Below are 21,927 nucleotides of genomic sequence, written 5' to 3'. Positions count from 1 at the left end.
ATCAGAAAATGTTTGTTTTACAACTTCCCTTCCTCTTTAGATTGTGGAATTGACAAAGCAAATAATACAGAAAACACCCATGAAGACAGCATTTTTTTTCTTTTAGACAAAATCATTTTATTGCTGTTGATGGTCAGTAGAGATCACCTCCACATCCTGCTGTTTTTCCCTTGGTTCTGTTCTATCCAGAGAGCGGTGATGTACCCAGGCTGTGTAGGTCCCACGGATCAGGAAAACAATAGAGATGACACCATAGTAGCTGCCATATATGATAAACTGTAGAGAAAGACAAAAACTTCTATCAGGGTAGGAAAGACTTTTATCAATGATCTATTGCATCGCACATATCATCTTGTAATGGCTCAGTATTACCATTAGGTGTCCCTCTATGATCACAAATGTATCCCTGTGTTTTTCAGGTAGGATTAAGCCCCAAAAAGCTGCTATCTAAATAGTTTATATGATAAAATAAGAAGAAATTACAGTATACCTGTGTGACAATGTCCAGTCCCAATGCGGCTTCATCAACAACAATCACAGTGATAATAGTCTGCAGAGCGAGAGCTATGAAAGTGTTGATCCCAAACGTCAAAGCATAACACTCCATGGAAAGGTTCGATGCTATCTGAAATCTGCAGAACAAGGAATAGTTTTCTAAATCAGATTAATGGAAATATTTGTGATCAGAGTTACAAGATTACTGGATAGCATCTTCAGGAAAAAAATAAGGTGTGCATCAGTTCACCACCCCCACGCTTTCCCTCAGACTCATGAATCTATTGCATCCAACTTTACACAAACAATAAACTAACTTTTTTTTAATATCAGTTAGAAATTATTTTATTTTTGGATGAAATTGGATAACCTTGTTTTCTTATCTCCCTTTGTAGGCTCCAGAACAAATTTTATGTCAACAACAACAAGGCAAAAAAATATTGAATTATAGAGGGCCCAGTGAAAATGAGGGAATCGCCTGAAACCCAGGTGACAAAAACAGGACAAAACAATATATCCAAAAATATTCATCACATTTCTTTCTGTTTAGGGATTTAGTCTTAGGTGAATTAAGTTCTTGCTTCTAACACTTAGACAAATGCACCATTATCTTTAAATAAAAACCAGGAAACAAACTGTAAAAAAGTAAACAAAAGAGTCACATTTGACTTTTTAAAAGAGAGTAGTTTTTTTTTTTCTGTTAAGGTTAAGGAACTATAATACAAAATTTATTGCTTCAAAAGCTATCTCCTTAAAAGTAAAGCATTTAAAAACAGCTCTATGCCAAGTGTAACCCAATTTTAACTGTCATGTCATTATGTATTAAGTTTGTCATATTTTGAGATGTTAATAGAGAGCACCTAAACTATTGCAGAGTTAATAAAAATAACTTTTAATCACGAAAACCTAAGAGGCATCAGATTTAAACCCTGCCAAAAAAACACTGCTTGCATCATTTCAATAGCTGTATTATTATCACTGAGGAAAGTGTTAAAGATGACAGGAAAGCTGATGTTATTCTGGCCTAATTAGAAAAGCTTAATGGCTGTTTGGAAGCTGTGGTACTTCAAATGTTTTTTTGCACCATGGGTACCTTAAAAGAAGGCCATGACATATTGCTATGCATTAAAAAAGCTTCATAGGTAAAGACATTGCTGCAATTACTAGTGCATCCCAACAACTGTTTTTCAAAGGAACAAAAATTACAAGGAAAGACATTTAGCTGGTGTGAGGAAACATCCAGGTTCCTAGGGTAGGCTGGCTCAGAGTTGACAGCAGGTGAGTGTTTCCTCATGCATAGAGAGTAAGACTTTTGAAGGTGGTCGTGAGACACAGTGAGAAGGAAGGAAGCAAACTGCAGTGGGTGGCTCTATTGCCTGGCAGCAAGAAAGTTCTGGGTTTGATTCCCAGCCTGTGGTCTTTCTGCATGGAGTTTGCATGTCATCCCGTGTATGAGTGGGTTCTGTCCAGGTACTCCGGCCTTCCTTCCGTCCAAAAACATGGCTGTTAGGTTAAACGGCTTTTCAAAATTCTGCTGAAATGATCTTTGTGTTGCCCTGCAACAGACTGGCAACCTGTCCATGGTGCACCCTGCCTCTCACCCATAGACTGCCGGAATTAAGCACCGGCCCCACCGTGACCCTGACGGAATAAGCAGGAGAAATGGATGGATGGACTTTAAAAGAATTACCAGCATTAGACTGCAGAAGGCTTAATGACTGTGGAGAAGAAACGGCAGGCAATGAATAGTCCCGAGATCATCTAAATGTAGGGTTGTTTCGAATGGAATGGACTGCTAAACCATTGCATCGATAAACAAATATATCAAAACATCCTACAAACAAGTGTACCACAGACGCAAAAATCCAGAAGTAACAGAAAAAAAAACAACATATGTTACTAAAGAAAAAGCTGGATGGCAAATCCTGCCACAGGGTAGAAGTAACAACAGTGTTTCAAGGATCTAATATGGATGTTTTTCACTACCGGCTGGAATCTCACCGGTTCCTAATAAACGCCATATATTTCTTTAAAAAAAAACTTTTATGCTATCTTGGACATGCTGCAAACCGCAGTACATCAAAGAAACATCTGAAGAGCAGAGCTAACAACACTGCAAGAGTTAGATTTGTGTATTTTCTCATTCTCAGAACCTCTGGCCCAAAATTGAATAATATTTATCTGCTCCAGGTATATTTTTATACTACATATTAGCAATGCCATTTTTTCTTCTTTTTTTTTCCATATAAAGGCTTTTTTTTAACCCAAACTTTAGTTGAGAAAAGAAAGAAACCACATTGAGCTTACATTGTGATGGTAATGAGAAACATGTAGCAGGATTTGAATATGACATATCCAGCATAGCATGCCCAGATACTGCTGGTGAACGCCATCAGATACACAGCACCTGAGCACACGGCCGAGAACAGCCCCAGTGCCAGCTCTCCCCACATGGCCCAGTTCACCCTGATGAAGCTCACAGAGAAAGCTGCAGCAGCACCTAAAACACAGAGGTGAAATGTGAAGCTAAGAGCTACTTGTACCATGCATACCCTCCCTGCTGTGATTCATTAATTTACCCTAAAGGCATCATCTGTTTCCTCACGCGTTGACAGTCAAAAAATCGTCAGCAGATCTCCTCGACCTGGTTTGATAAACCTCATGCAGCATGCACTTAGTACCTACCATCAGCAATAATCTGACAATCCATTAACTTTTGTCTCTCTCTTTAATTGAAGCAATTACTCTTCCTTCCTTCACGCTGAGCCAGGCTGAGCAGGAGCCAAAAAGAACCCTGTGCTGCTCAAAATCAATACACATTTTCCATTTAATCAGTTGCCACATATAATCAGCCCCAATGTGCTTGTCTTTTTGTTAATTGCAACTTTTATATGTCTTTATGTTATCAGGTGTGGGAGCTTTAAACATCCTGAAACGTAACCATGGAGATGTGGAGCTCTGTTCTCCCCCTGCAACGATTTAAACTCCTGACCATAGTTTGCAAAGCAGAAAACCTTCAAGCAATCGTTTCGAGACCTTTTTTTCTAGAATTAAAATCCACTATATAAGGTACTTGTCTGAATTACACCATAATTCTGCAAGTTCAAAGAATTTTCAAAAGCTTGTAGTGAAAATAAAAACAACAGTCTCACCAACAACAGAAGATACAGCTTCTACTGCTCCATTGTAGATAGACGATGTGGCAGACGGTTCTATATGGTCCCATTTGAGCTGGATGTAGTTAAAGATCTGCATGTAGCCAGCTGTGGCCAAAGCCCACCACAGGGACCAGTACACTAAATGCCTGCAGTGAGACAGCTGATTATGGTGTCGGTCGGTATTGTTGAAGAAAAGAATGTCTTTAAAAGACCTTCCTCTGTTTTCATTTTTATTATACAATCTAATATTTCTTCATATTAAGTTTTTCTACCTATGTGACATCTCAGGACAAATTAGTATGTAATTATGACATAGAATGTAATGTATAAACAATTTCTAACATTTTCTCAAAAGAAGAAAATTTGGGTGGAAGTTCCCCTTCAAGCAAAGGAAACAAACAGGGATTTAGATCCAAGCATGTTCCTGCATTAGAATGGCCCAGTGGAAGTTTCCACCTATATTCATTTAAAATTCATTGCAAAACTAGAAGACTGATGTTCAGGGACAATTTCTAACCAATAAGGATAAGTCGTTGAAAGAAAAAGTAAAAAGAACATGCATATAAAAAACATTTATAATCCTCCTTCCACTTCACATTTATGCACTACAATATTTTGATCTATCAAATACTTTATCCCAAAGAAATACTGTACATTTGTTTGGAACAAAACATGACAACTTTAAAAGGGTGTTGCTCATATAGAAGTCAGTGTAAGAGAAACACACCTAGAAGAGTAGGATTCTTTGAAGCTTTTCCAAAGTAATCGACCTGCTGTGGTTACATTTTCTCTGCTGCACCAGCCAGTAACCTCCATCTTCTCTTCATTCGAGGATTCTCCCTCCTTGTGTGAATCTCTTCGTCTGTTGAGTGACCCTTCATTTTGCGACCGGGAGTCCACAGTCTTTTCCCCTTTGAAGAACATGCTCTTTTTGGGCATTGGCAAAAAGAAAGAGACAAGAAAAGCTATGCATACAATGCCCAGAGTTAAAGCGTTCAAGTAGAAGTAATCCACTCCTGTGAATTAAGAATGGATATTAATCAGTATTTGCACAACCTTTAAACTCGCTTTTTTCTGTACCTTTAAAATCAGTACCTTCATACCTCCAAGGGAGACAAGCATTTGGCCAAGACTGGCACCGAATGTATATCCAGTGAGCATGGCACTGCGCAGGTAACTTGTAGCCCTTTGATAATGCTTTAGAGGAATGACGCTGTAAATATAAGAGAAGTAGGCCACTTCTGTGGAAGTCACCACTCCAAAGTTAACCTGTAAAGGAGACAGACGAGTCCTATAAAAGATGTTTCTGTTTCTCTTAATGTGTATTTGTACTCGTACTCGTCGTCTCCCGCTTTATCCGGAACCGGGTCGCGGGGGCAGCAGACTAAGCAGAGATTCCCAGACTTCCCTCTCCGCAGACACCTCCTCCAGCTCTGTTGGGGGAAGCCCTAGGCGCTCCCAGGCCAGCCGAGAGACATAGTCTCTCCAGCGTGTCCTGGGTCGTCCCCTGGGCCTCCTCCCGGTGGGACATGCCTGGAACACCTCCCGAGGGAGGCGTCCAGGGGGCATCCGAAGAAGATGTCCGAGCCACCTCAACTGACTCCTCTCGATGTGGAGGAGAACCGGCTCTACACTGAGCCTCTTCCGAATGACCGAGCTCCTCACCCTATCTCTAAGGGAGAGCCCAGCCACCCTGCGGAGAAAGCTCATTTCAGCCGCTTGTATCCGGGATCTCGTTCTTTCGGTCATGATCCAAATTTCATGACCATAGGTGAGGGTAGGAACGTAGACCGACCGGTAAATTGAGAGCTTTGCCTTTTCACTCAGCTCTCTCTTCACCACGACAGACCGGTGCAGCGTCCGCATTATTGCAGCAGCCGCACCGATCCGTCTATCGATCTCCCGCTCCATTCTTCCCTCACTCGTGAACAGGACCCCAAGATACTTGAACTCCTCCACTTGAGGCAAGGACTCCCCTCCAACCCAAAGGGGACATGCCACCTTTTTCCGGTCGAGAACCATGGCCTCGGATTTGGAGGAGCTGATTCTCATCCCGGCCGCTTCACACTCGGCTGCGAACCGCCCCAGCGCACGCTGTAGGTCTTGGCAGGAGGGAGCCAGCAGAACTACGTCATCTGCAAAAAGCAGGGACGAGATCCGCTGTTCCCCAAACCAGACCCCCTCCGGTCCTTGGCTGCACCTAGAAATCCTATCCATAAAAGTTATGAACAGGACCGGTGACAGAGGGCAGCCCTGTCGGAGTCCAACATGCACCAGGAACAGGTCCGTCTTAATGCCGGCAATGCGAACCAGACTCCTGCTCCGCTTGTACAGAGAACGGATGGCCCCTAATAAAGGGCCCCCGACTCCATACTCCTGGAGCACCCCCCACAGGGCAGCACGAGGGACACGGTCGAATGCCTTCTCCAAGTCCACAAAACACATGTGGACTGGTTGGGCAAACTCCCATGAACCCTCAAGCACCCTGCAGAGGGTGTAGAGCTGGTCCACCGTTCCACGGCAAGGACGAAAACCACACTGCTCCTCCTGCAGCCGAGGTTCGACAATCAGCCGGACTCTCCTCTCCAGCACCCTGGCATAGGCCTTTCCGGGGAGGCTGAGAAGTGTGATTCCCCGATAGTTGGAACACACCCTCCGGTCCCCCTTCTTGTGGAGGGGAACCACCACCCCAGTCTGCCAATCCAGGGGAACTGTCCCTGACCTCCACGCGATGCTGAAGAGACGTGTCAACCATGACAGCCCGACAACATCCAGAGCTCTGAGATACTCAGGACGGATCTCGTCCACCCCCGAAGCCTTGCCACCGTGGAGTTTTTTGACTACCTCCGTGACTTCAGCCTGGGTGATGGACGAACCCAGCCCCAAGCACCTCGTCTCTTCCTCCCCCACGGAAGGCATGTCTGTCGGGTTGAGGAGATCCTCAAAGTATTCCTTCCACCGCCCGACAATATCCTCCTTCAAGGTCAGCAGCTCCCCACACCCACTAAAAACAGTGTTAGTGAAGCATTGCTTTCCCCTCCGGAGGCGCCGGACGGTTTGCCAGAATCGCTTTGAGGCCAACCAATAGTCTTTTTCCATGGCCTCTCCGAACTCCTCCCAGGCCCGAGATTTTGCCTCTGCAACCGCCCGGGCCGCGGCACGCTGGGCCTCACGGTACCTGCTTGCTGCTTCAGGAGTCCCACAAGCCAGCCAGGCTTGATAGGACTCCTTCTTCAGCTTGACGGCATCCCTTACTATCGGTGTCCACCACCGGGTTCAGGGATTGCCACCACGACAGGCACAGCAAACCTTACGGCCACAGCTACGGGCAGCCGCATCGACAATAGAGGCAGAGAACACAGTGTGTTATGTGTATTTGTAATAAATAATAATCAAATGCATTAAACCTTTAGTTTATATTGCAGATAGATGCTTACTCAGAACCAAAGCACTGTCAGAATATGATCCATAAAAAAGCAACAAAAAAACCCTAATTGTATTGAATGCATATTTGTTAAGGCTTACATTTTATTGCACCTGTAAAGCCAAGTAGCTTTAGATATGACATAGTTAATCAATAAAGTCCTAATATTTGTAATGAAACCTTTTTACAAACATGGCTGTTCTTTAAAGGCCTCAAAGGTTTGTTAGAAAAGATTAGTGGACAAAAAGAATCATGAGGGCCAAGGAGAAAATCAGCAAAGGGTTTGGAGAGTTTTAATGCTGTGTTAGGTTTTAAAATAAATTCAGAGAAACATTAGAAAGTTTCTTGGTAAATCTGAAGGATATAAATAGATCCACAGGTAAGGTGAAAGGATCTATTGACAGGATTACTAGTCTTGTAATTAAAACTTACTTATATAAAGGGAAGAAAAAAAGGAGAGCTATAAATAATTAGGTGGTAAATTGGCCTCATCAGAGCTCATTTCTAAATCAAATTGGGAATCTATGGCAAGATTTTAAAATATTTTCAGATAATCTCCATCCAGGAAAAAAAAAATCATTTTAAAAACTATTGACTAAGGAAAAATATTGCAAGCCACACTTTTTTTTTATATTTTTGTTTGTAAAACATTTACAAAATCTAATATCCTTTACTTTCCACTTTACAGTGATGCACTTTCTGTTGGTTTATTAAATCAATAAACATGTTATTATACTGTACCTACATTAAAGTACTATTTTAATTAGTCTGGTGACAAACCTTTAATTCTCTAAACAGAAATGAAGGCTATGGAGATAACATTAACTCATTAATTCTGCAGTACAGCTGCTACAAGGCTGTCATCCTACTGACCTGAAGGAAGGTCATTGCTGGCAGGCCAGGGGCAAAAGATAGCAAGAGGTAGTTGCTGACGAGAAAAAGTCCTTGTACTATAATAACAGGCTTGTATTTCAGAAAGTCTGTCAAGAGAAACACAGGGAAAAGAAATGCCAGGTAGGAGTACGTCCAGATAGGAAACAGGTAATTGGTCACCTGCAGGAGAAAAACAACAAAAACAGGGATGCTGGGTCCAACAAAACTTAGGGTAATTATCCAGATAAGTAACATTTTCTAATGGTGTGCAGGATTCTATGCAGTACAACACGTGTTTGCAATACATACCACCTCCTCAGATATGTTCTTGTTTGGTCCAATGAGGTAAGGTGTCAGGAAGGGCTCTGCTACTCGACAATTAGCAAGAAAGCCGTAGATGGACAGTACTGTGGTGGGATAAGCCCATCCAGAAGACTTCAACTTTGCCCAACAGCTCATAATATCAGCAAAATTTCACACAGATGAGTCTGAAAAATATTTTCAAGATGAGTTACCCTGTCAGATGTCCACTATCCCTTAAGTGTTTCTATTTCTTTTGAAGCTAATCAGATGATCCCAGTGGTTGGAATATACACACAATCTTTATGAGCAACACAAACCCTAATCAGCAGTGGGTGTATGTGCAGACTTTGACCTGTTAGTGGAACACAAGACTTGGCAAGTTGTAAGTAAATAAGTACAAGTCTTAATTGTATGGAAGACTATATGTTCACTACCTTCCAAACACAATTCTACCTAGAATGTTCTTCTACAGCACATTTCTAATGAACTGCAAAGTAGTTATTGGAATCATATAAGAGATCCTGACAAAGTGGACTAATTCTTGACTGTGAAGTTGATGCAATATGATACGTAACTTTACTTTAGGAGTAAAAATCTGATGAGAGTTTTCACACAGCTGTAAAGTATTTTGGTGCACGTGTCAATGTGTCTTTACCAGCTATTCACACCTAGAGAAAGACATTTTTTCAGATTCTTCTTTAGAAAACAGTCAGACTGAACATTAATTATTAAATAAAATCTAGGTAAAAAAAAACTATAATGTTAAAAAATGTGAATTTTTAAATTTATATTAGGTCTTTCGTAAGGCGATGCAATATAACACTAGTCCCTCTTGGATAAAATTGTTACAGATCCTTAAATTCAGAAAGTAGTAGAAAAATATTTCAAACAGAAAGCACAACTTGCAAAAGATTAAAAAATGTATGATATGGACCAACATAAACACAGTCTTACTTTGCTAATTGTTTTTGCATTAAGTTCCTCTCATTGTCCTTCCATTATTGCCCTTCCTTGTGCGCATGTGTTGTGGTCGCCATGGTAACCTTTTGTTGTCTGTGGGGCCGAGATGAAACTTAAGCGATTTTTTCTCAGATATTACCCACCAGGTAATGATCATTTGTATTTTATTCGAGCTTAACATTTTTTTAGTATAAGTATAAAAAATGAACATTGGCGTGCTGTGTAAAAATGTTTTCAACTGTTGAGCTTTCCTGGGTTTTTTTTTTTTTGTTACCGTTTTCTACCAAACACTTGGGGTTTAGGTAAAAATTTGTGTTTAGTATAAGTTCGAAACACAACCAATGTGTTTTTTTTTATTATATATTTTTAGTTATTGATTGTTTTTTTTTTTTTTTTTTTTTTTTTTTGGCTAGGTATAATCCTGGAATATGAGCAATCAGGCTATCTGAGGACCAAATCGATCGATCTTCTTGATCTGACACCCGAGTGCGTGAGTTTGGTCATTCGGTGCTGGGTTTGATACGTTGTTTTTATTAGTTAGCTAGTTGTTGTTGTTTTTTTTTTCCCTAGAAAAATTATGTTTGTTAATATTGTTCACTCTTGATAGAACAAACCCGGATGAGGTGGTGTCAGAAATCAAACAATCAGAGCCTCTTATCACAGAGTCCCGGGCAGAGCAAGTCAAGGAGTTGGTAGTTCGACTCCAACAGAAACGGAATCAAAAGGAACGCCACAGGTTCTGCTTCTGCAAGGTCTGCTCTGTTCTTTTCACAAAATACAATAAATCAATATCAATAGGATCAATTTTTCCCATCATTAGTAATACTGAAGCTGCTTTGACAAATAATCAAAATTTCGTTTTATTTTTATGAAAAATATTCTGATTTTTATCAGTTTATTTTGAAAACTTATTGTGTGTGTGTGTGTATGTGTGAGTGTATATATATATATATATATATATATATATATATATATATATATATATATATATATATATATATATATATATATATATATATATATTATATATATACTTTATGTATATACATTTATAATATACATTTATAATATATGTATATACGTTATATATAAATATGCATGCTGAATTCAGACAAAAGATATATATATATATATATATATATATATATATATATATATATATATACACTATATTGCCAAAAGTATTTGCTCACCCATCCAAATTATTGGAATCAGGTGTTCCAATCACTTCCATGGCCACAGGTGTATAAATTCAAGCACCTAGGCATGCAGACTGTTTTTACAAACATTTGTGAAAGAATGGGTCGCTCTCAGGAGCTCAGTGAATTCCAGCGTGGAACTGTGATAGGATGCCACCTGTGCAACAAATCCAGTCGTGAAATTTCCTCGCTCCTAAATATTCCACAGTCAACTGTCAGCTGTATTATAAGAAAATGGAAGTGTTTGGGAACGACAGCAACTCAGCCACGAAGTGGTAGGCCACGTAAACTGACGGAGCGGGGTCAGCGGATGCTGACGCGCATAGTGCGAAGAGGTCGCCAACTTTCTGCAGAGTCAATCACTACAGACCTCCAAACTTCATGTGGCCTTCAGATTAGCTCAAGAACAGTGCGCAGAGAGCTTCATGGAATGGGTTTCCATGGTCGAGCAGCTGCATCCAAGCCATACATCACCAAGTGCAATGCAAAGCGTCGGATGCGGTGGTGTAAAGCACGCCGCCACTGGACTCTAGAGCAGTGGAGACGCGTTCTCTGGAGTGACGAATCGCGCTTCTCCATCTGGCAATCTGATGGACGGGTCTGGGTTTGGCGGTTGCCAGGAGAACGGTACTTGTCTGACTGCATTGTGCCAAGTGTAAAGTTTGGTGGAGGGGGGATTATGGTGTGAGGTTGTTTTTCAGGAGCTGGGCTTGGCCCCTTAGTTCCAGTGAAAGGAACTCTGAATGCTTCAGCATACCAAGACATTTTGGACAATTCCATGCTCCCAACTTTGTGGGAACAGTTTGGAGCTGACCCCTTCCTCTTCCAACATGACTGTGCACCAGTGCACAAAGCAAGGTCCATAAAGACATGGATGACAGAGTCTGGTGTGGATGAACTTGACTGGCCTGCACAGAGTCCTGACCTCAACCCGATAGAACACCTTTGGGATGAATTAGAGCGGAGACTGAGAGCCAGGCCTTCTCGTCCAACATCAGTGTGCGACCTCACAAATGCGCTTCTGGAAGAATGGTCAAAAATTCCCATAAACACACTCCTAAACCTTGTGGACAGCCTTCCCAGAAGAGTTGAAGCTGTTCTAGCTGCAAAGGGTGGACCGACGTCATATTGAACCCTATGGATTAGGAACGGGATGTCACTTAAGCTCATATGTGAGTCAAGGCAGGTGAGCAAATACTTTTGGCAATATAGTGTATATAAAACATACATATTTTAATTATATAAATTTATATATGTGTGTATATAATATACATGTATGTACATGTATAGTATATATACCACACACACACATATATATTTATATACAAACACTTGTACTATGTAATATTTTATATATATATATATATATATATATATATATATATATATATATATATATATATATATATATATATATATATATATAGATACATACATATATATGTATATAACATATACACATAACATACATATAAAATGTATATATGATGTTGCATCCGTATATATATATTTATATATAGATATACACACACATATGTATACACACACACACACACACACATATGTGTGTATATATATATATATATATATATATATATATATATATATATATATTCAGTTGTGACAGAATTCTGAATATCTGTGAAAAAAATGAGCTTTAACATTATATTATTCTGGACATACCTCCAAATGGCCACTAGAGAGCAGTAGTGAAGCTTACTGAAGCTTTGAGTTCAGATATTTGATGTCTAAAGGCAGGCATAGTACCCAAAATTTGAACCCACTATAAGACTAGCACTATCTTATTTTTATCCAAGTAAAAGTGAAAAGGAGCAATCCAAGAAATTCTTGTGTAAGTAAGTGTAAAATGTAATTAATAAAAAGTCCACTGACCTACCTATTACTAATGATCACAGCATCTGGTTTTAGAAATGTAAAATGTAAATATGAAATGTAAAAATAATGTAAAGTAACACCATATATAAATGTATATGCATACTCTTGTGTTTAAAAGAAAGAGATACAAGAAACAAAGCATTACGCAATAACATTTTGGCTGTAAGAAACGCTTTTCAAAATTTATTTTTTTCATATATATGTTGGTTATTAAACCAGTATAGGGTAACTTAATAGGGTAAGTTACCTACAGAAACAAGTTAGAGTAAACCATGTCCTGTTTTTACTTCATTTCCAAATGACAGCAACATCAGCAGATAGAAAATAAAATACGTTTAAAAAAAAAAGCTAGAAAACAGCAAAGAAATTTTACCTAAACAAGTCTCTCTGGAGCCTTTATGTTTAAAACCTGCTTTTTCTCTGTGTGACATGATGGGTAGAGTAGCCAGACATTTTATGTAAGTAAGAATAGAGATACTTCATCATATTTTTACTCAAGTACATAAAGTATAATTCAGTAAAACTTCTTCTAAAAGTACTAAAAAAGTCACAAAAGTAAACGCAACTGACTACATGTTACTAGTTATTATGCACTTTAATCCGTGTGCATTAAGGCAGCCTATTGATTATTCTCTCACAAACATTACATACATTTCATCACTTATTGCTCAGGAGACAGAGGTTTGCTCATTCCACTGTTGAATTAATTTGGCCTTGAAATGTTTACTTCTATCATTTAATCGTATCTATTAATCTTGCAGGAGCTGAAGGCCCACATTCTGCCTCTAACGAATGTTGCCTTTGACAAATCTGGAGCAAGGTGAGAAATACTGCTGCAGTTAGCTGTAATGGCTACGTTTGATACAACCCTATTTACAAAATGTGATGCTTAACGTAGGAGGCTGAATGTATTTCTTGTTCATACCTGACAATAATCTCAGTCATTTCTTAACCTGTTAACTAATGACACCTAAATCACCAAAAAATAATTTAGAAATGTCTGAAAAAAGCAAAAAAAATGATAATTTAGCAGCTGTTTTTTACTCTTGGGAGGGTTTAGCCTGAAATATCAATGTAATGGTGGACAGAGGGGCTGAAACAATCCGATTAATTGTGATTAATCAATTATTGAAATAATCGTCAATTAATTTAGTAATCAATTAATCGTTGACCGGAGTTTAGAGACTCTACAACGTACCTTTAGCTGACAGAGCAGCCCACTTTGAGCAGCAATTATACCAAAATAAAAAAAAGTAAACATTTTGCATTTAAGATAAAAATCTTTTTTGTCTCTCAATATGCTCTATCCAGAACTCCTCAGGTGGAAAAGTTTTAGTTTCTCCTGGTTTATTTTTAAAAAGTCTTCTTTAAGGAACCTTTTGCTATCCGATTATTAATCTATTAATTAAAAAAATAATTGACAGATTAATACATTTGCAAAATAATCGTTAGTTGCAGCCCTAGTGGACTTTATGTGGCAGCATGAAGCTGCAAATTTGAAGGTACCACATACATCAGAAGGGACTATTAAGAGAGTCGGGCAACCATTTGTCTGTCCAACAGACCCTTTGGAAATCCTTTAAAAGAGCTGAAGTCCCAAGCCAAGAATGATGATAAAATAATAAAACAATAATAATAATAAAAACTATTTCAAACTGTGCTATTGTATTTCTTGTCATAATGTTGTAGATTAAGGCTCTACCATATGTATCTTTTTACAATTCAGTGCCAGTAATAACTCTAACCTCTCCTACCATATTGTTGTTGTAACTCTTCTCTATCTCATTCTGTAGGTTCATAACTGGGAGTTATGACAGGACATGCAGAGTGTGGGACACTGCCTCTGGCAGAGAGCTGCATACACTCGAGGGTCACAGAAACGTAGTTTACGCAATCGCATTCAACAATCCCTATGGGTAACGAGCTGTTTCCTCGCATATGAGAATTCTGATGCTCTGTTGAACATTCAAAACAAAACTTACATCTCCCGCTGCCTTTCCCCTTCATTAAATCTAGAGACAAGATTGCCACAGGCTCTTTCGATAAGACCTGCAAACTGTGGTGTGCAGAGACTGGCAAATGCTTTCATACTTTCCATGGACACAGGGCTGAAATAGTAGGTATTTTAAACTTGGCTCAGTAGCCTACTGCCAGTTTTTAAATGGGTTTGATCAGGAAGCACGGTAAAATTTGTATTTTTTTTTACTAATTTTGGCAGAGTATTGCTATTTACTTGGAAGAAAATGGAATCAAATTTGGTCCAAAAAAGAGAAACAATAGCCACAGTTGGGGATGCCAAGGAGAAAATCATCCATGCTCGCCAAAAATGTTGGCTTCAAAATTCTTTTAACATCTTTTTCTTAACTAGGTGCCTCAACAAAATATTTATACACTTATACTGTTTTCAAATGTTGTCAGGTAGCAACCCCCATTCTGTGTTTTCTTTTTATTGACATCTTATATAACAGAAATGGTCAAGGAGGATGGATTCTTTATATTTGAGCCCCGTAGAGTTGTTTGAGCATTAGTCATCAGACCCTATAAACTGCTTGGTGTATTGAGAAAGCATGACCTTATTTGAACTGACAGTTTTAAAGGAATAGTACACCCAAAACACGATTAGCCTTCATTTTCTACTCACCCCCACGGTGAACAACACTGTGGAGTACTTTTTTGATATCTCAAATGCATCTGGAGATCTGGGAGGCTTCTTACTGACTGCTGACATTCAAATAATGGAGGTCTATGGTGCCCGAGGCAGAAAGGTCCATAAAAGTCCACAAAAAAACGTGTCAATATTCCTCCATACTGCTCGTCCAATGTATTCCAAGTGTCCTGAGTGGGTAGCGTCCATAATTTACTCGAAGCGAAGTCATTTAGAATGTTTTTAGAGCATAAAAAGTAGTGTATAGGATTTCCTAAAAGCGCGCGCCTGCGAGTTCACGAGTCTACGGAAACCGCGGCAGACCAAACCAGATGAAAGTGCGCATTCAGCTCGGCAAAGAGCTCATGCTCTTCCTCAACACTGAAGTCCTCAGACATTTTTCTTTCGTTGTTTCTTTCTTTGCACAGGTAAACAGCAAATTTCTTCTTCTACGCTTGCATTATCAAGAGCAGACGCTGAATGCGCACTTTCATCTGGTTTGGTCTGCGGCGGTTTCCGTAGACTCGTGAACTCGCAGGCGCGCGCTTTCAGGAAATCCTATACACTACTGTTTATGCTCTAAAAACATTCTAAATGACTTCGTTTCGAGTAAATTCTGGATGCTACCCACTCAGGACACTTGGAATACATTGGACGAGCAGTATGGAGGAATATTGACACGTTTTTTGTGGACTTTTATGGACCTTTCTGCCTCGGGCACCATAGACCTCCATTATTTGAATGTCAGCAGACAGCAAGAAGCCTCCCAGATCTCCAGATGCATTTGAGATATCAAAAAAGTACTCCAGAGTGTTGTTCAGCATGGGGGTGAGTAGAAAATGAAGGCTAATCATGTTTTGGGTGTACTATTCCTTTAAGTTTCAGTAGGGCTAAAAAATCATTACAACGTAACAAACAGCTGCTTCTACATTCTGCTTTAGATATTTAAATAGCAAAATATTTAAAGAGCAAATACATGTCTTAAGTTTGGTCACAGAAATTAAAACACCAAAGTGTAAAAGAAAGAATTTGTTGTGTAGGTGTGCCTGGCATTCAACCCTCAGAGCACGCTGGTGGCCACGGGCAGCATGGATGCCACTGCAAAGCTATGGGATGTGGAAAGTGGGGAGGAGGTGGCCACACTGAGTGTGAGTTATTTGCTCTGTACTAATTCCTTAACCTGCATTTATTGTAAGCAGATCACATGTTTTTAAATAGTTATAAAAACTTTGGGTGGTTTAACTAAAGCTTCACAATAATATATTAATAAACCAACCCTTTTGGTGGTCACAGTGTGATTTGGGAGAATGAAAAGAAGAATTAAATCAATGGGAAGAGATGTTCTTTCCCTCTCTTCCTTCCAGGGCCACACAGCCGAGGTCCTCTCTTTGTGCTTCAACACCGTCGGCAATCATCTTGTCACTGGCTCCTTTGACTACACAGTTGCTATATGGGATGTTGCATCCAAAAGGTCAGCCTTTATTGTTGTTGCTGTGTAGGCATCCAGCTTTAATGAGTCATCACTTGTGGACATGTTCTGGAACAATGAACCCTGATGTTTTTCCTGATTTTTCTTTTGATTTTCTTTGTCGTAGGCGTGTTCACACTCTGACAGGTCACATGGGAGAAATAAGTAATGTTCAGTTTAACTGGGATTGCTCACTCATAGTCTCTGGTTCGAGTGACAAAACCTGTAAGGTAAGTAGAGGAACAATTTTGCTTTTCAGCAGATTTTTGAAGCCAGAATAAAATGATACCAGATACTTTTTACATATCAAACTATTTCTAGAGGCCCTTCCGGTATTTATTGAAGTTTCAAAGTTGCAGCATTTAATTGAGAAATCATTAAATTCAATTCAATTCACTTTATTTATATAGCGCCAATTCGCAACACATGCCATCTCAAGGCCCTTTACAATTCAACCAGATCAAACAGTCAAATTTATTCAAAGTTTTCATCTAAGGAAAAGCAGTTGATTGCATCTACCCGTTGACTTGACGGCAATCCCTCACACCAAGAATTCTTGTAGCGACAGTGGAGAGGAAAAACTCCCTTTTAACAGGAAGAAACCTCCAGCAGAACCAACTGGTGTTCAAGGAGACAGAAGCAGAGATACAGAAGTCAAAATCCTTATTGAAACCCAGTTGAATACATTGAATTTAACATGAATAAGAAAATAAAACCAGTGTAAATAGTTAACAGCAGCCTGTTTATATGCACCTGTTGTTGCATGACAGAATAAAAAAGAAAAATAGAAAAAGTTGACATAATTCTTGCTTTGGCTTTGGAATATCTGTAAGAACTCAGAAATTGGGACCCAGAATTCAGGCAAGAGAGGCAGTGGAAAAACTTAAAGCATTTACTGAAACGAGCTGGTCTGTGGTAGCAGCGGCTAGGGTGTCTATAACAGGAAAGTCTGGTTTGACAGTTCAGTCCGTGCCCAGAGGACGAGGATGATTACAGCCGGATGGCTGACAAGACGCTGCGGACACTGCCAGAGATTTCCAGACGCGGAAGACTAGAAGGCTGCAGAGCTGACAGGAGAATCCAACAGGAGTCCAAAGACTGGCCAGGCAAACAGATCAGACAGGGACAGGCAGGCTCAAAGGTCCAAATACAGAAACGGATCAGGATCAGACCATCAGAACACTAAATGCTAGAGAACTCTCAACACCAAAGGCTTAAGAATAATCTGGCACTGATGGCTGGTACCAAGGAGTTTAAATAGTAGCAGGAGCAGGTGGATCAGATGAGCAGTGATGGGAAACAGGGCAGAAATAGATAGGTAAATAAAATGAGCAATCAAGCCAAACATCAACACCAAAATCATGACAATATCTTTAATACGTAAAGAACATTTATAATAATGATATTGAAGTATTTAAAGCTTTTTTCAGAAATAGGGCTGGTAAATATATTAAATAAAAATGAATGGCTTTTCATTTTAATGGCCTATTAGTTGTTTTTTTTAACAAGGGTTTGCATGGCTGGACTTTCTTCATGTTTAATTTTACTTCTCTCTTTTTTCTGTCATTGCCCATAGAAATGCTAAGTATGTTGTAATGATGTCCATGTGTCTGTAGTTGTGGGAGGTTGTCAGTGGGAAGTGTGTGGCCACCCTAGTCGGACACACGGAGGAGGTGTTGGATGCGAGTTTTGATTTAAGCGGTCAGCTTATTGCTACAGCTTCTGCTGATGGTGAGACTGTAGAATGGCTGTTTAGCTTTTGAACTATATCATGCACACTAGAATTTTTGAAGAGATTATATTTCCCTCAAAACCAGCCTTGTTATACATGTAAAAATATTAAATGTTTGTCAACCAGGAAATAAGTGGTCACTGTCTTTGTCAGGTACAGCAAAAGTATTCAGTGCAACTACACATGAGTGTCTGGTGACAATGAAGGGCCATGCAGGGGAAATCTCCAAGGTATGCTGGTGTTTATTCAATTGATTTCACCTCTTAGTTTGTTGCAGTATAAGGTTTTCATTTGCTTTGTTTTTTTTCTGCTGATTATTTAAAAAATATCTAAAAATAAATGACAGTATGTTTATTCTAAAATGTCTGAGTGGGGCACAGATTGTAGATTTCAGTTCAAGCAGTCAGATGACAAAATGACAGCATGTTAAAACAAGAACAACAAAATAATGAACTAAAAAAGACAGAATGTGCTTCTTCAATTTTTTTAAGAGGACAGCTGAATAAATATTAAGTAAAATCACAGCTTGATGTAGTTACATCCAAATGTTTTTGGGCGTTTCTCTCTACCGGCTTTACACACAACAAACCGTTTATTTTTACATCATTTTGATTCCTTAAATAGCCCGAACTTAGTCCGATCAGATGGGGAACTCCTTTTAACCAATTTATTCAAGTTTTTCTGCAAAATCCCATTTGGATAAAGATTTTGCTGCTCTTACTGTCATGGTCTTGGTTCTGTTGTTCTTTACTTTGTTCTTGTTTTCTAGATTTATTGATTTAATTCCAGTTTTGTTGTAATTTCTAGATTTATATAGTTCTCATCTTTTTCCGTTGCCCCCTGTTGCCCTCTTTTGTGTGTATGTTCCTTTCCCCTTGGCTCCCTCATGGTCTCCTCTCACACCTGCTCCTTGTCAGCTTGTTAACCCTCCCTTTGTCTCTGTCAGCTATATATGCTCTCCCTCTGCTCTCACTCTTTGTTGGTTCCTTGTCTTTGCTGTCCTCCCATGCTGTTGTCCACCTACCTCATCTCTCCCTGGCTCCCAGTGTTTGGTTTCCCCAGATGTCTCCATAGTTCTGGTTTGTTTTTCTTTATTAGTTGGATTTTTGCATCCCTGCCTTTGTTTACTTTTTGATTAAATCCACAAGAAATCACCTCAGCCTCTCTGCCTCTGCGTCCTCAACCACAACCACCCCTGACACTTACATGCTTTGAGTGGAACCATTCCATTGCAGCCACCGCTCTATGTTTGGGGATAAGGACTCATCAAATATCATAATTTAGTTAGTGCTTAGTCCTGCTGATAGCTGACCAATCACCCATGTCTCACAGCTTTTGCTACTTTCAACAAAGTTTCTTCCAGGATTACCCTGTAGGTATTCACTACCACTCATCTTCTCATCAACAGACCAACTTTCTTGTTCATGGTTAAGATAAGCGTTCCTACAATATGATGATGGCACCACTGTGTTTTATCACAGGGGACAGTGTAAACGGTGTAAACACCTTATCCATGTTTGCTGTTTCCATTTATTATTTCAGGAAGCAATTCATCAAAGAGAAGGAAATAAGGACTCATCAAAGGTTTTTTTGGTTATTCATCATTTCCAAGAGGATCATAATTGAGTCAGTGCTTAGGTAACCATTAAAATAATGATACAAAAAAACGTTATTTTAACTTATCTGGAAAGTCAAAAGGACATTACCAGCTGCAGTAATGTTTGGATGATTTTATTTATTTAGTTATTTATTCAACCATTTTATTTTAATAGATCTTCAAATTAGAAAGTTTCCTTGGTAACCTTGGTAAATGGGATAAATTGTGATGCTTATGTGGAGAGACAGTAGCCCAGGCTTCAGGAGGTCTGATTGTCAGTCTGACCTTTTACTGTCAGTCTTAAAACTTTAAGCCCAGTTGTTACGCTGTGCCTTGAAATGTTATTCCTGGCATAAAGCAAAAAAGAAAACCTGGAGTGACACGGCTCTGTGAACTCCATCAAACGTAGGCTTTTGTACAACTTGTTATTCCTCTGGCTCTGCATTGAATCTGTTCTTAAAGATGAGTGATATTTTACATTTGCTGTTGATGAACTCATTTTCTTCTGGGTCCTACTCAGATGGGTCCTCTGCATGTGTTTACTGCATCGCAGACGAGCAGCAAAAAAAAAAAAAAAAAAAAAGGCAGCATGGAGGATAATTTCAGAGGATTATGAGACTAATCTGTTTTTGCAGGACCCATCTCCCCCTCCCCAACATGCGCATTAACCGTTTTTCACTCTACTCAAACATCTCGCCCTTAATATATTTTAGTCTCTTAATGCTCTAATTTACCTTGCAACCCTTGACTATTTTTCATTTAAATGGGTAATGATAGCCTTGTAATGAATTGGAACTGCTGCTAATCACCAAAATATGAGCTTGAACTGCAGAATATGCAGCAGCTTCTGTGGGATTTGATTGTAGCTGTTTAACTAGGGAATCCTCTCCATCTTGGACAACCCATTAGCTTTCGTCCTATGATCCAGCTTAGACCAAAGTGCATCCTAAAGAGACACATATCAATGATACAGGGCTTCATGTTTATTGATCCTGAAGCTACAGCAAAGCAAATTATACACAAAATGCCTTTATACACAATAAGCTTTATTCTTATCATTTATACATTCATGTATTTTATTTTTTCTTATACAAAAAGAACACAAAACAGTATCATGTTTTTTTTTCTGCAAAAAAGAAACAAAATGAGCCTCATTTTAAAGACAAATGTATGAGCCTGAGAACATAACTCTCATCCATCCAGTCTTAAATTTTTAGTTCTCAGTCCCTATCTGTCCTTTGGGGTCAGTTTGGAGTTTTTATTCCACATGCACTTTACCTAAATAGCCTATTAGATCCCAATTATTTAATTATCTATTTATTTACCCCTCAGGTGCCATATGAGATGATTTGATGAATCATAATCCCTTTGCTAGAATTATTATGAGTGGTGCCCCAGATTAACTCATTGATGTTGATGCTGCAGACACAAACCTCTGAGTGACGCTAACCTCTCCTTGTAGATCTGCTTCAGCCCTCAGGGAAGCAGGGTCCTCACAGCAAGCTTTGACAAGACAGCCCGTCTGTGGGACGTTCAGTCCGGAGAGTGCCTTCAAGTCCTAGAGGGCCACACTGACGAGATCTTCTCCTGTGCCTTCAACTACGAGGGAGACACTATCATTACAGGTAACCAAAGACACACAAAACATCTCTCTACCTCATGTTGACCAAGACAAACCTGAAATCCTTTAGCGGTGAATAAAATCTTCGATGCTGTTCATTATCAGAGATTCATTGCAAACATTAGATAAAAAAAAAACAAACACCTAGCTGAGTTCTTCATTGCAACCATCTGTTTATATCTGTGCTTCTCTGCAGGCAGCAAGGATAACACATGTCGGATCTGGTGCTGACCTTTCCTCGAACCAATCAGACGATCAGATCGGCATATATCATGAGTACAGCAATCAAGTTTGGATTACCATCCCCATAACACATTTGAAAAAAAAAAAAAAAATTAGAGGTTTTTGTTTTTTTCATGTTACTCTTGTTATCTTGCCAATCTGTGCAACTAGCAGTTTGGAAATTCAGTTTTGGCATCTATTTTTTAAACAAGTATGAATTAACATTTTTATACCAATGCAACAATTTATTGATGAGGTAAAATTAGCTATTCCCCTGTCAATTTAAAGATTTTAACAAATGGATGACCTGCTCTTAACAGTTTCTTAAACTATTT

At 39.2% G+C, this 21,927-nt stretch overlaps 2 protein-coding genes across 2 annotated transcripts; one reads left to right on the top strand and one right to left on the bottom strand.

The window, feature by feature from the left end:
- Positions 1–91: 91 nt before the first annotated feature.
- slc19a3b (solute carrier family 19 member 3b) lies at positions 92–8,575 on the bottom strand. The gene is made up of 8 exons (XM_038267877.1): positions 8,260–8,575; positions 7,951–8,130; positions 4,757–4,922; positions 4,381–4,669; positions 3,648–3,799; positions 2,803–2,995; positions 491–632; positions 92–276 (listed from the first exon to the last, which is right to left on the bottom strand). The coding sequence occupies exons 1-8, from the start codon at positions 8,407–8,409 to the stop codon at positions 118–120; spliced, it is 1,431 nt and encodes a 476-aa protein (XP_038123805.1). The 5' UTR covers positions 8,410–8,575; the 3' UTR covers positions 92–117.
- A 709-nt stretch (positions 8,576–9,284) lies between these two features.
- Positions 9,285–21,705, top strand: daw1 (dynein assembly factor with WDR repeat domains 1). The gene is made up of 13 exons (XM_038267878.1): positions 9,285–9,359; positions 9,627–9,699; positions 9,821–9,965; positions 13,070–13,128; positions 14,102–14,224; positions 14,325–14,424; positions 15,993–16,100; positions 16,317–16,423; positions 16,548–16,650; positions 18,037–18,151; positions 18,306–18,382; positions 21,212–21,374; positions 21,567–21,705. The coding sequence occupies exons 1-13, from the start codon at positions 9,320–9,322 to the stop codon at positions 21,599–21,601; spliced, it is 1,248 nt and encodes a 415-aa protein (XP_038123806.1). The 5' UTR covers positions 9,285–9,319; the 3' UTR covers positions 21,602–21,705.
- Positions 21,706–21,927: the final 222 nt, after the last annotated feature.

This window comes from Cyprinodon tularosa, unplaced genomic scaffold (genome assembly GCF_016077235.1).
Source record: "Cyprinodon tularosa strain WSP-4 unplaced genomic scaffold, ASM1607723v1 ctg69, whole genome shotgun sequence".
Taxonomy (NCBI): Eukaryota; Metazoa; Chordata; class Actinopteri; order Cyprinodontiformes; family Cyprinodontidae; genus Cyprinodon; species Cyprinodon tularosa.
Note: the sequence above shows the minus strand (reverse complement) of the source record. Positions and strands in the feature narration are given on the sequence as shown.